The sequence below is a fragment of the Anomalospiza imberbis genome, chromosome 9 (genome assembly GCF_031753505.1).
Source record: "Anomalospiza imberbis isolate Cuckoo-Finch-1a 21T00152 chromosome 9, ASM3175350v1, whole genome shotgun sequence".
Classification (NCBI taxonomy): domain Eukaryota; kingdom Metazoa; phylum Chordata; class Aves; order Passeriformes; family Viduidae; genus Anomalospiza; species Anomalospiza imberbis.
The window spans coordinates 26,735,665-26,749,512 of NC_089689.1; the positions used below are offsets into that span (position 1 = coordinate 26,735,665).

The following is a 13,848-nucleotide window of genomic DNA, read 5'->3' on the forward strand; positions in this document are numbered from 1 at the left end:
ACCCTGATTCCAGCTACAGGGTCAAAACATCTCCACACTTCTACACTCAAGTGTATCAAGTCCACGACTGTGCCATTTTCACCTGTGAGCAGCAGAAGAGGGAACTAACAGTACTTGCTGTTATTTCCTCTCCAGGTGACTGAAACAGTCCTTTTACAAAGCCTATCAACCTAACCCAGCTAAAATGAAAAGCAAAAATGTCACTCAAGTCAGAACCAAAGCCTGTGTATATCAAGATTCACATCAACAGTTCTTATCCACAGCCACTTGCTCTAACAAACCTCAGATAAATGCAGCCTTGACTTCCTTCTCCTACAGGCCAGGACAGAACAATCTGAGATGAGCCATATCTTCCTCCAACCGAGTACTTATAAGGCACTAAAATTAAGCCACAACCAAACAACCCAAAAAAACCACAAACCCAAAAGAAACCCAAACAAACTGACCCACAACGAAATTAAAATTTGGCTATATGAAATAGCAGCAATTTTTTTTCAGTGGTCTACAAAGCCAGAACATTGATACTTTGGGGCAAAAAACCAATGCACTGTTGGCCAACTACAAAACATCTAAAAACTTACATCCATTCACACTTCATAATCAAAATCGGTACAAATCTGATAGGCACAAGTAAAAAGCATCTTCTTCACACCTCAGTGCTCAGTCTTCCAGCAGAAGCCACACCTGGGGAGCTCAGCTGTCCTGCAGGACAACCTGAGCAGCCCAGCACCACCATCATGCAGCTGGAGGAGGATGGAGTGTGGATGAGCCACTGCAGAGCTGCTCCAGGACACTGACTGGAGGCAAATGTTTTTAACAACATGATTAATTAGACAATGTGTTCAGCTTTGGCACCTATTTCTGAGCCCTCCCTCCTGTTTTCAGAAGTCATGTTAAATATAGCTGTGCTACACAGCTGGTGTAACTCCAGTGTCTTCATCCATTCCCACTGTTTTTCTTCTGCTTGGAAATAGGTGAACTCACCTATGTCACCACATTAGATACAAAGGCTAGCACTTCAGATTTCTTAAAAACAATCACTCTGAGTTTGGAAAACTGGTTTTAAAACATATGAAGAAATACTAAACATAAATGTGTAAAGCAGGAATTCATACCTTTAAACATCAATAAGAATGAGCTTATTTGGAGAGCAATAAAGCTTTTTTTTTAAAAGGATATACTGACTAGCTATAGGTAAATTCCTCTTTCCCTGATTGCTTGGTGAGCTCAGCCAGGCTCAGTGCCTTGCAGCTTTGCAGATTTTGTCATAAACTTCTGGAAAGGCATCCTTGCAATTCATCTCCTCCCTCAGCTTGTGGTACAACGAGCCATCAAACATATCCCAGAACTCCTCACGGGTCATGTAACAATCTGCATACAGCATCTGGAAACTGGAGAGAAGGGAAAAAGAAGAGATTCACTGCAAGCTCGAATAGCAAATACCATCAAGAATGCTTTTTAAAAACAAGCAAATACACAGCTCACATGGATTACGCTGGGACACTCAGCCAATTATGTTTTGTGGATTTAGTATTTTTTTCTGCCTATTTTCTTAGGATTCATGTAGGTCCAGTCATAGAATCTCATATTTCCCTGCATTACAACATCCATTCAAGACAGCTGTAACAATACATGCTTTGACTTTTTAATTTCTCTGGACATTAAGAATAGAACTAGGAAGGCAAAATGAGACAAGGCCAGGAAGATAAATGCATAGTGTAAACAAAGCATGGTGTAACAAAGGTCCATTTACAATTTAATCCTTCTTCAGCTGTGGACTCTTCCTCACTTCCACAGTGTGCTCTCTAAGCTGCAGCTACCATCAGAGTACAGCAGCAAAACACAACCTAACATAGAAGCTCTATTGTTTTGTGTGATTACGAAACTGGAAGATTAAGCATTTATCCATTGCTCATTTCCCAGTGACGGGTAGAAAACAGACCAAACTTTGTCAGTAAAGAGCTTAAAATTAAAATCTTAATTTCAAATTAATGAAAAAAAACCCTTAAAATTAACTTTGGGTTGCTTTGTTCTCTGGCAAATCACTTCTTGCAGCTCAAAGTCATTTGCAGTCCCCAAATCATCTCAAAGCAGCCTTGCCATTATTGCTCAGCCACATGGGACATGATCACTGTTAGACTGAGAAGTAGGTCAAAATAGAAATGGGGATAAATTAGACTGATGGTGTAAAAATACCATGTAGTTGCTTTTTGTTCCTGAGAAACCAGCCTGTGGCTGCTTCTCCACTGACACCGCTCCAGCAAATTAGGCTGGCTCGAGTCCGTGACAGATGGTGGGCACATGCCTCACGCCCACTGTGGTCCTGTGTAATCAGAAGCCAGGCAGGGAAAAGGAAGCTCTGGAGCACAAGTTTTGAGGGAGGAAAGAATGCCACCAGCACACAGGGACTGACTGCAGGGACAGCCAAGGCTGGGCCCCTGGGCAAGGACATCCCGGTGCAAGGACGGGGCAGAGCCGCTCCATGATGCTGCAAGGACTGCAGGGAGAACACTCCCAAGGGCAGGCAGGGAAGCTCTCCAAACTTTTGGGATTCCTGCATGATGATCCTTGGAATCCAAAGATGTATTTTGTAGCAGCAGACTCTACACCCAGAGCAGCCTGGAGCTGAAAGGTGACCTGAAGTCACACTGCAAGAACTTCAGCCAGTGTTGTCCTTTTGTTTATTATTTGATTGCAAAACCTACCAAAGTGAAATAATATTTAAAACTCACCAAAATGAGAAATTTAAATTGGTTTTCAATTATTGTGGTTGTTAACTTAATGCAATATTAAATATTAAAGTTCTGCAGGATAAATAACTGTGATTAAACCACATGGGTGTGAATGATATGACATTATCACTATTCTGAGGAGCGGTGTCCTTACCCGTGCACACTTCTTACAAACTTTTCCATTTGCCTCATTGAGGCCCTGGCTTCAAATTGTTTGCTTTTGGGCTCTCCATAAGCTCCTATATCCACGTAGAGTTCGGTTTCATTTCCTTTGGGATGGACCATACCAGGATTGTTGGGCAATATGAAAGGACATAACCAAATAGGGTACACCTGCAGGGGCAGGAAAACACTTAATCACTTATTTTTTAACAATCATCCTTTAAGCTCTTCAATAAATGTGGCAAAACAAAGAGTTAAGAGAACTTTCTGCTAATCTTGGACTGAAACTTTTGCTTTCAGCTCTTCCTTCTCAGCTGTCCTGGTGTTATTTTTAATGACTATAGCACAAATCGATTGAAATGTCCTCCTAGAATTACATCTCCTCCCTTTAAACATTTGAAATTAAGAGGGGAAAAAAACCCCAAAACACCCACAAATAAACCAACCCTGATTTCAAAGCAACAATGTTCTGAGCAAAATGGGAAGGAAGGAAGGGTTTTCTTTTCCAGGTCAGTCCAAAACTGAAATGATCCAAATTTAAATTCTACACTAACTAAAATAAATTCAGAAATAAAAGCAAGAGAGGGAAATGAAGCTCCACAGTTGGTCTTTGGTGAGACCACCAATCATTTTAGATGAAGTTCAAATTTTAGTAAGTGATAAAATATTTTAGAAGTGTCAGCTTCTACCAAAGCTTGAATCTTTTATTTAATGCTTCTCTTTTTCAGAGAGCTGTGTTTATTTCTGCTGCAGCCTTGCATCATGGACTCACAAAGCACAGCACTTCCCAGGACACAATAATGACCTTTTGCACAAGCAGGATATTATGTCTTAACATCAACAGTCACAGTTCTTATCACAAACAACCCAAGATTTGCTGGGAGACGAGTTCTTACATTCAGGTCAACGTGGAAGGTCTGGATGGATTTTTCAAGGCTCTTCATTGGCACCAGCATGTCCTGCACAACGTGGTGCTGCTCGTACAGCTTCCGAATGGCTTCTCCTTGGGTCAGCTTCAACAGAGAGATTTTTGGGGGGACCATCCAGCCAAACAGGTAACGGAACACGGGGTTATTGCCAAAAGGAATGATATCCTTCAAAGAGGAAAGGAAAAGAGTTTGACTCAAGAATGTGTAAGTGGACCAAAAGAACACTTTAGAGCCCTCAGGGTAATATTAAGCCAGATTTTCAATAAATTTAATTGGTGATACTTTGCTGAAGTACTAAAACACAGATTAGCAAATTAGAGGGGCCGGGACTGCACTTGGCTACAAAGCCTTGCCCCAAGCCCCCTCTGGTTACCACTGATTTTCAGCTGTATGAATCACAACATACCCAGCCCCAAATAACTTCAAGAAAATGAAGTTCAGAGAGCAACAGGCTATTATCTTGCAACATCCAAGGGAGGAGTGCACAAGGAGCTAACTTTACAGAAGTCTTGCAAGAACAACCAAATTTCTCAATAGCATTGTAAAGCTGTATCAGTTTTATTACCACCCACACAGCCAACTGCTGTTTTTACCTTCTGCAGGAGCTGAAAGGATCTGGCACCTCACTCCAGAGATTCAAAATGTAATAACAGGAATATTTCAGAATGTCAAATCAAGTTTTGTGTAAGTACACATGACAATAAACATATTTGTGAAATTCTAAGTAATGATCTGACTACATAATTACTTTAGGTGGGGCAGTTTTTCAGCCAGAATTTCACATTCATGGTTTTCCCACCATCTGAATTTGGAAATCACTCAGTAGGTACAAAAATTTAATGCTGAAATACATACTTAAGGTCTAAATTCAGGAAACCACTAAACCAAAAATTAGGAGCTTCTGATACAACACCTTATGTGCCAAGAAGTGTCTTTGGATTTGCTGCACCCACATACAGGACTTGTAAATTTGCCATAAACTTTGCCATTTTTTTCTGCCATTACAGACAGAAGTTGCTGCCAAGGGGAAGGAGGTACATTGTACCTACACTGTGAAAGGGCAGAGTACCTTCCTGCAGATATATCTGAATTTTGGAACTGGTCTTACTTGGAGCTCCCAGAAGATACTGCGAGTATGTCTGTGGTAATAATGTCGGGAAGGAATGTATTCCACTCCAGTCCTGTCAGCTTTCAAATACTTCTCCACATGCTTAAAGAACCATGGCTTGTAGTAGTTGCCAATTCTGTTTATCTACAAGAAAACATGAATTCATTAGGCAAGTTACACCTTGCTAGACAACAGAGTATGTCCCCAAATTTCTCTTCTGGGAGGAATCTGTGTTATACCCTCTGGGTAAGACTGTCACAAGACATCTGGGAAGCCTTCACTCCACTTGCAAGGCTCCTTCTTAGCTTTCTTGCCATTAAGGTTTAAGTAAGGCTTGCCACTGACAAGCTATTTAAGAACCCACAAATGTGACAGAACTGAATTCCTAAAATGCCAACCTCTAAACCCACCATTAATCCAAAACCTCACATGGCAGAGAGGAAACATCCAGGTGGAGGGTTGCATGAACATTTAGCATGACCTTCCTGTGCATGCCCCAATGTGTTTTTATTAGTATTAACAGAATTAAAAGCTTGCTGGGAAGAGAGTTACTCTGAATAACTGCAGTTCAAAGCAGCATTGTTCAGTCCAGGAGAAAAGATCCTTCTCTTCCTCCTCCTCAGAACAATGAAATCAGTGGGTCATTTCTCACCAATAAAAGAGATTTAGAGAGCAGATTCTGTCATAGTAGGAATTAAAATATTCTAATGGACCGATCCAAATTTTAATCCTATCTTAAGAGATTGTTCCAATTCTATAGTGGTTTTATCTTAGTACAGCTTCAGTTAGACCTTGAGAGTATTTTTTTTATTGTGAGTAACTTCCCTTTAGTTACCTTGCTTTGCTCAGCTTCATCAGTCAAGACTCCTGTCATGATGACTGCTTCATCCAAGGAATACATAAGGCCTTCCACAAAACTATTCTCCTTTTTCTTAGACTCTTCAGTGAACTTCTCACAAATCTTCTGCAGTCCTCTTACTGGCTCATAATGTATTTTGACATATTTCTTGGCAGGAATCATTTTTATTTCTGCTGCAACCAGGAAACCCAGAGTACCACAAGACCAAGGCACTGCATAAAATAGGTCTGAGTTTTCAGTCTGCAAAAAGTATGTATGTCATACTAAATCATATATCCACACCAATAACTGTCAATGACATTGTAAATGATAGCAAAGTAACATTTTGTCTTACTGGTGAACATCTCACAAGGCTTCCATCAGCAAGAACAAGTTCATAGGCCACACAGGTGTGCTGAAAAAGTCCATAGATATGGGATGAAGACTCAATGCCAGTTCCCATGATCAGGCCACCTTATCAAGAGAGCACACAACAAATCAAATGAAACACACTCCAAAATGTGGGTGACTTATGAGAGCAAACCTCCACTTTCTAAGCTCTTTTAAGACTATTAAAAAAAAAAAAGTGCTTATAACATAAATACAACAAAGAACATAAGGCTCAACAGAGTATTTCTACAACCTTTAAAACAATGCAATGTTTTACTGCATAAAAAACCCTAATGAAAGTGCAGCAAAAATCAGTGAGTCTCTTGTCATCAGCAATCCTTACCTACTGTGAGATCATCAAGCTCCGGTACCACAGGAATAGTCCAGCCCATGGGATTCAGGTATGCAGTCAGCTGGCCCATGGACACCAAAGGCTCCACACGAACAACCTAAAATGCAAAAAAAAAAAAAACAAACAAAACCCCACCCGCAAGTTCTCAACAAACACAAATTAAGAGTTCAGCATTAATGATGACAAAACACGGCTAACCGGATACACTTCCATCTGTTATCAGAACTCAGAGACTCACTTTTCTAAGAGAACTACTAAAAATAGTGGGAACTGTTTAGTGATTCCTCCTCTGCCTCAACATCTTGTTGCTCAGTGCCCAAACCCATAAATCAATCTGGTCTTTTAGACTTCAGCACATAAAAGCCAAGCAATTCCATATGCTGGGTTTTTCAGCTAGAACGATCCAAGCCCACACTGCAAACCCTTGAAATGTGATAGGTCTGCTACAAAATTTTGTTCTTTGTGGAATCTAATCCCTTCAGCTCTGAGTATTGTGAAGAAAACAACAAGATCCATCATAGTGAAGGCTTTGTGGTGGGATTTGTTACCTGTCTTTCACTGTCTACTTCCAGAACATCCATTAAATTGATCATGATGTTCTTGTGAGTCTTCTTGTACTTCCCAACACGGAGTGACACCGTCAGCCAGCCGGGCCGGCCCGTGCACATGTACCTCTTGCTGCCTTCCTTCTTCCATTCCCGGACCTGCAAGAGCCAACAACTGTCAGCCAACTTCCATGCTTTGGAAGCCCCTTTGCAGACCTCTGAACTTCTAAATAAAGTATGACCAGAGTGGTATGGTTATGCAGAGGATATGTTTCTAATATGCTGTAGCTCTGGGGTTTTCTTTTTGGGGAAGGATTCAGGAAGATAACAAGACACTAACAGAGTTTAAAAAAACCTCTTCTAAGGGAGGTATTATCGCTGTTAGAATCTTAGTTCTAATCCAAAACACACAAAAAGTGGCCTGAGCCTCTGAATGACCAGGCAAAGAGAGAAAACCTAGTCTAGGGGAAGCAACCTTGAGCAACCTGGTCTAGTGGAAGCAACCTGGTCTAGTGGAAGATGCTCCTGCCCATGGCAGGGTGGGGTTGGAATGAGATGATTTTTAAAGTCCCTTCCAACCCAAAGCCTCCTAGGATTCTACAAAAAGTTGGGAAGGAAAATGTGCAAGCCATACATATGAGCCACGAATTCTGCAAAGCCACAGTGGTTAACACCCAGAGAACAAACAACTGCATTTTCTTCAAAGCTGAGCTGCTACTACAGCTGGTAAAAAACCCCCAGTCAACAACCCCAACCCCTCCGAGAATAACGCCATGCACATGAATATCCATCTGTATCCGCGATGTGAGAGACGAGGCAGGAAACAGAAGCGGACGTGACAGAATTACCACAAATACCAGAGAGCACAGAATCACTACAGACATCTGCATTCCTGGGTGGAGGAAAAGTTTAATCTGCCCGTGAAGCACCGCCTGGAAGTGCCGAGCAGCGGGATGTGAGTGGAATCCGAAGGCGCTGCCGAGCCTGCGGCTCAGACCGCTGTTTCCACGTTGCACACACGTGTGTCCCCGAGCCTGGTGCGTGTCCTGCCCGGCCCACAGCACATCCCTGAGGACCCCGCAGCGCCAGCGGCCGCAGCGAGGGAGTTCCACAGGAATTTCAGCGGGACAAGAACCCTGCACCTTTGCTTTTCCCCGCTCCGGCTGGACTTTGCCCCGGGTGCGGAATGGCGTGGGGTGGAGGGGAGGACTGGGATGGCGGGATGGCAGAGCGCGGGACAAGGACACGCTGTCCCCTCGCAAAGCCGCGGAACCCCCGGGGAGCCGCGGTCCGGCCAAGCCTCACCTGCTCTTGGATGTGCCGGACGCGCTGGGCGTGCTGCCGCGGGGCGCTGTGGAGGCGCCACACGGCCCATGCGCGCAGATGGTAGTAGATGTCGAAGAGGATGGAGAGCGGCATGAGGAAGAAGCAGACGAAGACCCAGCGGTGGTGCACCAGCACGGCCTCCAGCCCGCGGTGCCGCACCCACAGCAGCAGGAGCAGCAGCCCCGCGCCCACCGACCACAGCGCCGACATGACGCCCACCGCCCGCTCGCGCTCCATCACGGCCGCGCTCCCTTATGGGACCCCGCCATGCCGCGCCCGCCGCTCGCGCGCTCGCCGCCCGGGCCACGCCCCTCCGCCCCCATTGGCCGAGGCGTGAGGCGAGGGGAGGGCGACGGCCAATCCGAGAGCTCCGCGGAGATCGGACCAGGCGCTGAGGGCGCCGATTGGCTGCGCGCGGCCGGCCCCGCGCTCCCCCTCACCGCCGCGGCCACCGGGCCCCCCCCCCCCCCGCGGCGGGGGTGTCACCGCCTGGGGACTGAGGGGGACTCGGCTCAGACCCCGGGCAGGGCTGGGAATGGGCACCGGGACAGGCTCAGACCCCGGGCAGGGCTGGGAATGGGGACTGGACAGGCTCAGACCACGGGCAGGGCTGGGAATGGGGACTGGACAGGCTCAGACCCCGGGCAGGGCTGGCAATGGGCACCGGGACAGGCTCAGATCCCGGGCAGGGCTGGGAATGGGGACTGGACAGGCTCAGACCCCGGGCAGGGCTGGCAATGGGCACCGGGACAGGCTCAGACCCCGGGCAGGGCTGGCAATGGGCAATGGGACAGGCTCAGACCCTGGGCAGGGCTGGGAATGGGCACCGGGACAGGCTCAGACCCCGGGCAGGGCTGGCAATGGGCACCGGGACAGGCTCAGACCCCGGGCAGGGCTGGCAATGGGCACCGGGACAGGCTCGGACCCTTGTGAAGGGCTGGGACTGGTTCTGAGACAGGGGCTGAGTGGGATACAGGGCAGAGGACAAGGGCTGAGGCAGAGGGGATCCCTCAGTCAGGGCGGGGGACAGGCCCTTGGTGGTGCTGTGGTGACGAGTGTCCCCTGAGCAAGGGATGCATCCTGGTCCCTTTAGGTTGGGGTCTGGAGCAAAACACCTCCGCATCTCTCACTTGTGCACCCCTCTGGTGGTGTAGGCACCAGAGACCCCGGCAGTGCAGTTGTCTCCAAAGTGCCTTGCAGTTCCATTTCTAGAATAATGAAGGGGGCACCTCCCTCCAAAACGTGGCTTGCTCTCTAAAACCCTGGCAGAAAACTCCTGTCCATTATGGAACCATGAAAGAAAACCAGAAGAAAAATAAAGTCTATGAGAAAGATGAGGCTTTGTTTTTTGAAGTTAAAATCCCTCAGGGGATGTGCTGCTTGAGAGGACAGTGACAGAGGTCCAATGACTGCCCCAGGAGGTCCTGGCACAGCCAGCGCTGTCAGGCACCCTGGAGTGGCAGAGACTTTGCCATGGCACCACTGGGTTTAAAGAGGAAAATGGAATCAAGGTGTTCCATGAGGACACAGCCATGGTGATGTGACACAAGTGTCAGGAGTCACACAAGTGACTCCACTTTGCCAGCAGGAGAAATGCTGGCCTTGTCCTTTAGATGATTGATAGCTGGGAGATGGAAACTTGAGACAGGGAGGGATCAAGGTTCAGAGCTCAGCTGTGGCAGGCCAGCCACACCTTTCAGCCCTCTTCACACATATGGAAGGCTTTGTTTTGATGCCCACTTCAGGATTTCATGGAATCATTCACTGAATGGTTTGGGTTGGAAGTACCTTAAAGATCACCTAGTCCCAACCCTTTGGCCATGGGCAGAGCCAGCTTCCATTAGAACAGTTTGCTCAAGTCCCCATTCAACCTAGCCTGGAACAATTCCAGGCATGGAAATTTTAGCACACTGCTTTTTTGGGTTTTGTCCCACTGTTTTTGTTGAAGGACTAGACTGTAAAGACCCATATTTGGAAAGGGTCTCCTAATTTCCAGACTAAATTTATTTATAGCCAAAATATATTTGTTGCACTTGTGCCTCGTCTGCTCACTAGCTCTTCTCACATCTCAGCTGATTGATGTTATCTGCTTTTATTTATCAGTTCATCTGCTGACAGAAATTATTCATGCAAAAGAAGGTTCCTATGCTCTAAGAGAGGTTATTTTAACCTCTCTGAAGAACCTAAATAATTATTCCTGCTCTGAATGTGATCAAGCACTAGGCTTATTGAATAAGCATCATTTATTCATAAGGGGATATTTATGCCTTCAGTGTAAATACTATTTTGAAATAGTTTTTATGAAGAACCATTACAAGTGCTTATAATGTTTTTCATGTTTTGCTCTTGTTTTCCTAAGGCAAAAGGAAGGTTGTAGGTGAGCTCAAAGATTGTGATGTGAAACTCCATTAAAGGAGAGGAGTGAACCACATTCAGATTATGATCAAATTGCTCATGCAGGTACTGATGCTAGGCATAGAAAACACAGGACTGAGAAGGGGATGAGGGAAGGGGAGATAGATATTAGAAATGCTGCTGGTTTTCAGTTCTAGTTATTCTACTTATTTAGGCAAAACATCATCCAACGATCTATGTAGGCTTAGGAAGACATCATCTTCAAATCTAGCTGGAAGAACTAAGGTTCTCTTGGTAGCTTGGTAAGATGAAAATCCTTGATTTCTTCAATTAAATTAACATTTTAAGTGTCTTTAAGCTGTTAGTGCTTCTTAAAAAAGCAGTCCTTTTCCCTTCCTCTCCTCCCTGCTTCCCTCTCCTGCCATCCCATCCGCCCACTCATGCTGTTCTGGGCATGCTGTGCAGTATGAGTGCTTCTGCTGCCACTCAGTAAAACAGGTTGGAGAACTGATCTGACTGAAAAATTAAACATTTTCTTTCCAAATCAGGTTTTTTTTTTCTGCCTGGATCAGCTCCCCGGTGGAGCTCACCCCACGCACGCTTGTGCTGGGAGCAGAGCTGGGGCCTGGCATTGTCCTTTTGGGGACAGCTCATCCCAGACAGCCCTGCCAGCCCTGCACAGGACTCTGTTCCTTACCCAGCAGGGCTTGGTGGTAACCATGCAAAGGCTTTTGGATAAAAGATGCAGCTGATTGTCCAAGGAGATAGGGAGAAGGGACACAGAGTCATGGAATCATAGAATTGTTTAGGCTGGAAAAGCCCTCTAAGATCATCAAGTCCAACTGTGTCCCCCAGCACTGCCAAGGCCACCACCCCGAGTGCCACATCCACACAGCTTTTAAACCCCTTTAGGGATGATAATTCCACCACTGCCGTGTGCAACCTGTTCCAGTGTTTGATAACCCTTTATGTGAATAAATTGTTCCTGATATGCAAGCCAAAGCTCCCTGGCACAACTTGAGGCTGCTTCCTCTTGTCCTGTCCCTTGTTCCCTGGGGGAGGACCACTTGGCACCAACCTAATTTCAGGGAGTTGTAGAGACTAAGAAGGTCCCCTCTGAGCCTCCTTTTCTCCAGGCTGAGCCCCACCACTCCCTCAACCTCAGACTTGTGCTCCAGCCCTTTTCCCAGCTCTGCTGCCCTTCTCTGAGCACACCTCAGCCCCTCAATGTCTTTCTTGTCATGAGAGGCCCCGAAATGCACACAGGATTCCAGGTGTGGCTTCATCAGCACCAAGCACAGGGGGACAATCTCTTCCCTGCTCCTGTTGGCCACACTGCATGGTCACAACATACAGAGCATTTGAGCTGCACACAAAAGTAGGCTGAAGAGTTCTGTCTCCATAGGAAAAATATCAAGAGGCCTTCATCAGTGGCACCAAAAGAAGACATTGAAAAGCATTAAAAAGCCCATTTTTTCTTGCAAACTCTCACAGCCCTGGTACTGACTGCCACAGAGCCACTGCTGAGCAGTACCAGGATGTTGAAAGGACAGGCATTTAATAGGAATTGTTATGAAAACTAGTGAAGAATTCTGGGAAGACTGCAAGCTGGCTTAAATCCATAAACAAACCAGCCGATGGTTACTCGGGGTTAGGAGTCAGCTGCCTTCGGTTTTCCTGCACGTTGGTTTGGTGCAAAGCTTGTTTGAAATGGGAGCGTTTCTGAGGGTTGGAGGGAGGTGGTGCTCAAAATGCTTGTGAGAAGCTCCCTCTGCTGAGAAATCCAAAGTATGTTCAGTCATCCTGAAGGAAAAGCCTGTAGGGGAACGTGGTGTCCCTGTGTTTACCTGATGGTGCCAAATTGACCAGCTTCCAGATGGTTTTTTTTTTTTTTTTTAAGGTATTTATCAATGGGATTTCTATTGCCCAGGACCTATTTCTCAGGTTTCACAGATGTTTCATATGAGGGAGTAGAGATATGTGGTGGCTTGAAGAGGAGGAGGGCAGAGGGTTTGGTACAGCAGCTGTAGCTAGGGTGGCCCTTGGGAAATCGGTCAGAAAGGGAAAATGAATTTTTGGTTACTTTAGGAACTCCCAGATAGCTCTCAGGGGAAGTGGAACATCAACTGGAGGCTTAGGCAAGGTTAGATTGGTGAGGCTATTTTAGGTGTAGGTGGACCTAGTGTGGAAGGACTTGTTTAACATCCGTGGTGGGGAAAGCTCTCCATGTGGATTGGCCCACCCTGCCCAGCACACTGAGTCCTTGGGGTGACTTTGCTCTTTTTTCCTTGCCTTCCTCTGTCCTTTCAAGGCTGCAGCCACACTGTTCACACTGGGAAGGGCTTCACCAAGAGAAGGAATAACCGGTGCTGCAGGAATCAGGGATACCTGGGCTGTATCCCATGTGCTTTGATACCAATCAAGTCACAAGGCCTCACTCCTCTGGTGATGAGCTACTGTAGGTGGCTGGTGGCATCCATCACCACCTTGAGGGGAAGCAGATGTAGGGTGTGAAGTGAAATTGGGAATACTGACGATGGCAGAGTGTGTCCTGCCCTTCAGTGGCTGTGCTCTGCATCAGGAGGAAAGGTCAGCTGCTGGTCAGCACGTTCACAGAGCCACCAAAAAAAAAACCCAGTGCTGCAGAACGTACGAGAGCTTTCGTGTATTCTCTGTGATGTGCATTAAATCCATCTTTACAATTGCCTCTGAAGGGATACCCTGTCTGGGATTTATAAAAAGAATCACTTGTCAAAACAGAGAGCCAGACTGGGAAAGGAATTCAGCCCTCCCTTCACAGTCACCAGGGCAGTGACAATACTCTGTGGCAGAAACTAAATGTCTGTGGCATGGCAGTGGGTGTGGAGAGGTGGTTACTGAAGAACTTGGGGTTCCAGCACTCAAACTACAGGCTGAGGGAGGTCACACTATGGGTGAGCAGTGGGGACAGTGAGCTCATGGCAACCATCAGTTGGCTTTACAGCCCTGAGAGTGAGGAGGAGAAGTGAGTGAAGAAACTGTGATGCTCCCCTGTCTCCTTCTGTTGGTGAGATCCTGGGGTCACCGACTGTGCTGGGCATCAGAAATGAGCTGCAGCCACTGAAAGGCAAT

The 13,848-nt window shown here is 46.3% G+C and overlaps 1 protein-coding gene across 1 annotated transcript; it reads right to left on the bottom strand.

The window, feature by feature from the left end:
- Positions 1 to 1,043: 1,043 nt before the first annotated feature.
- Positions 1,044 to 8,695, bottom strand: DHCR24 (24-dehydrocholesterol reductase). Its single transcript, XM_068198840.1, has 9 exons — positions 8,362 to 8,695; positions 7,060 to 7,215; positions 6,503 to 6,608; positions 6,125 to 6,243; positions 5,767 to 6,030; positions 4,932 to 5,075; positions 3,791 to 3,988; positions 2,887 to 3,065; positions 1,044 to 1,391 (listed from the first exon to the last, which is right to left on the bottom strand). Exons 1-9 carry the CDS (start codon positions 8,617 to 8,619, stop codon positions 1,238 to 1,240), a joined length of 1,578 nt encoding a protein of 525 aa, XP_068054941.1. The 5' UTR covers positions 8,620 to 8,695; the 3' UTR covers positions 1,044 to 1,237.
- Between the last annotated feature and the right edge of the window lie 5,153 nt (positions 8,696 to 13,848).

Coding starts and splice junctions, on each gene's coding strand:
- DHCR24 (XM_068198840.1), bottom strand. CDS start 8,619: ATGGAGCGCGAGCGGGCGGTGGGCGTCATGTCGGCGCTGTGGTCGGTG. Junction 5,076..5,766: donor ATGAAGCTGAGCAAAGCAAG/GTAACTAAAGGG, acceptor GTTTTCTTGTAG/ATAAACAGAATTGGCAACTA. Junction 3,066..3,790: donor CCTTCCACGTTGACCTGAAT/GTAAGAACTCGT, acceptor CTGCCCCTGCAG/GTGTACCCTATTTGGTTATG.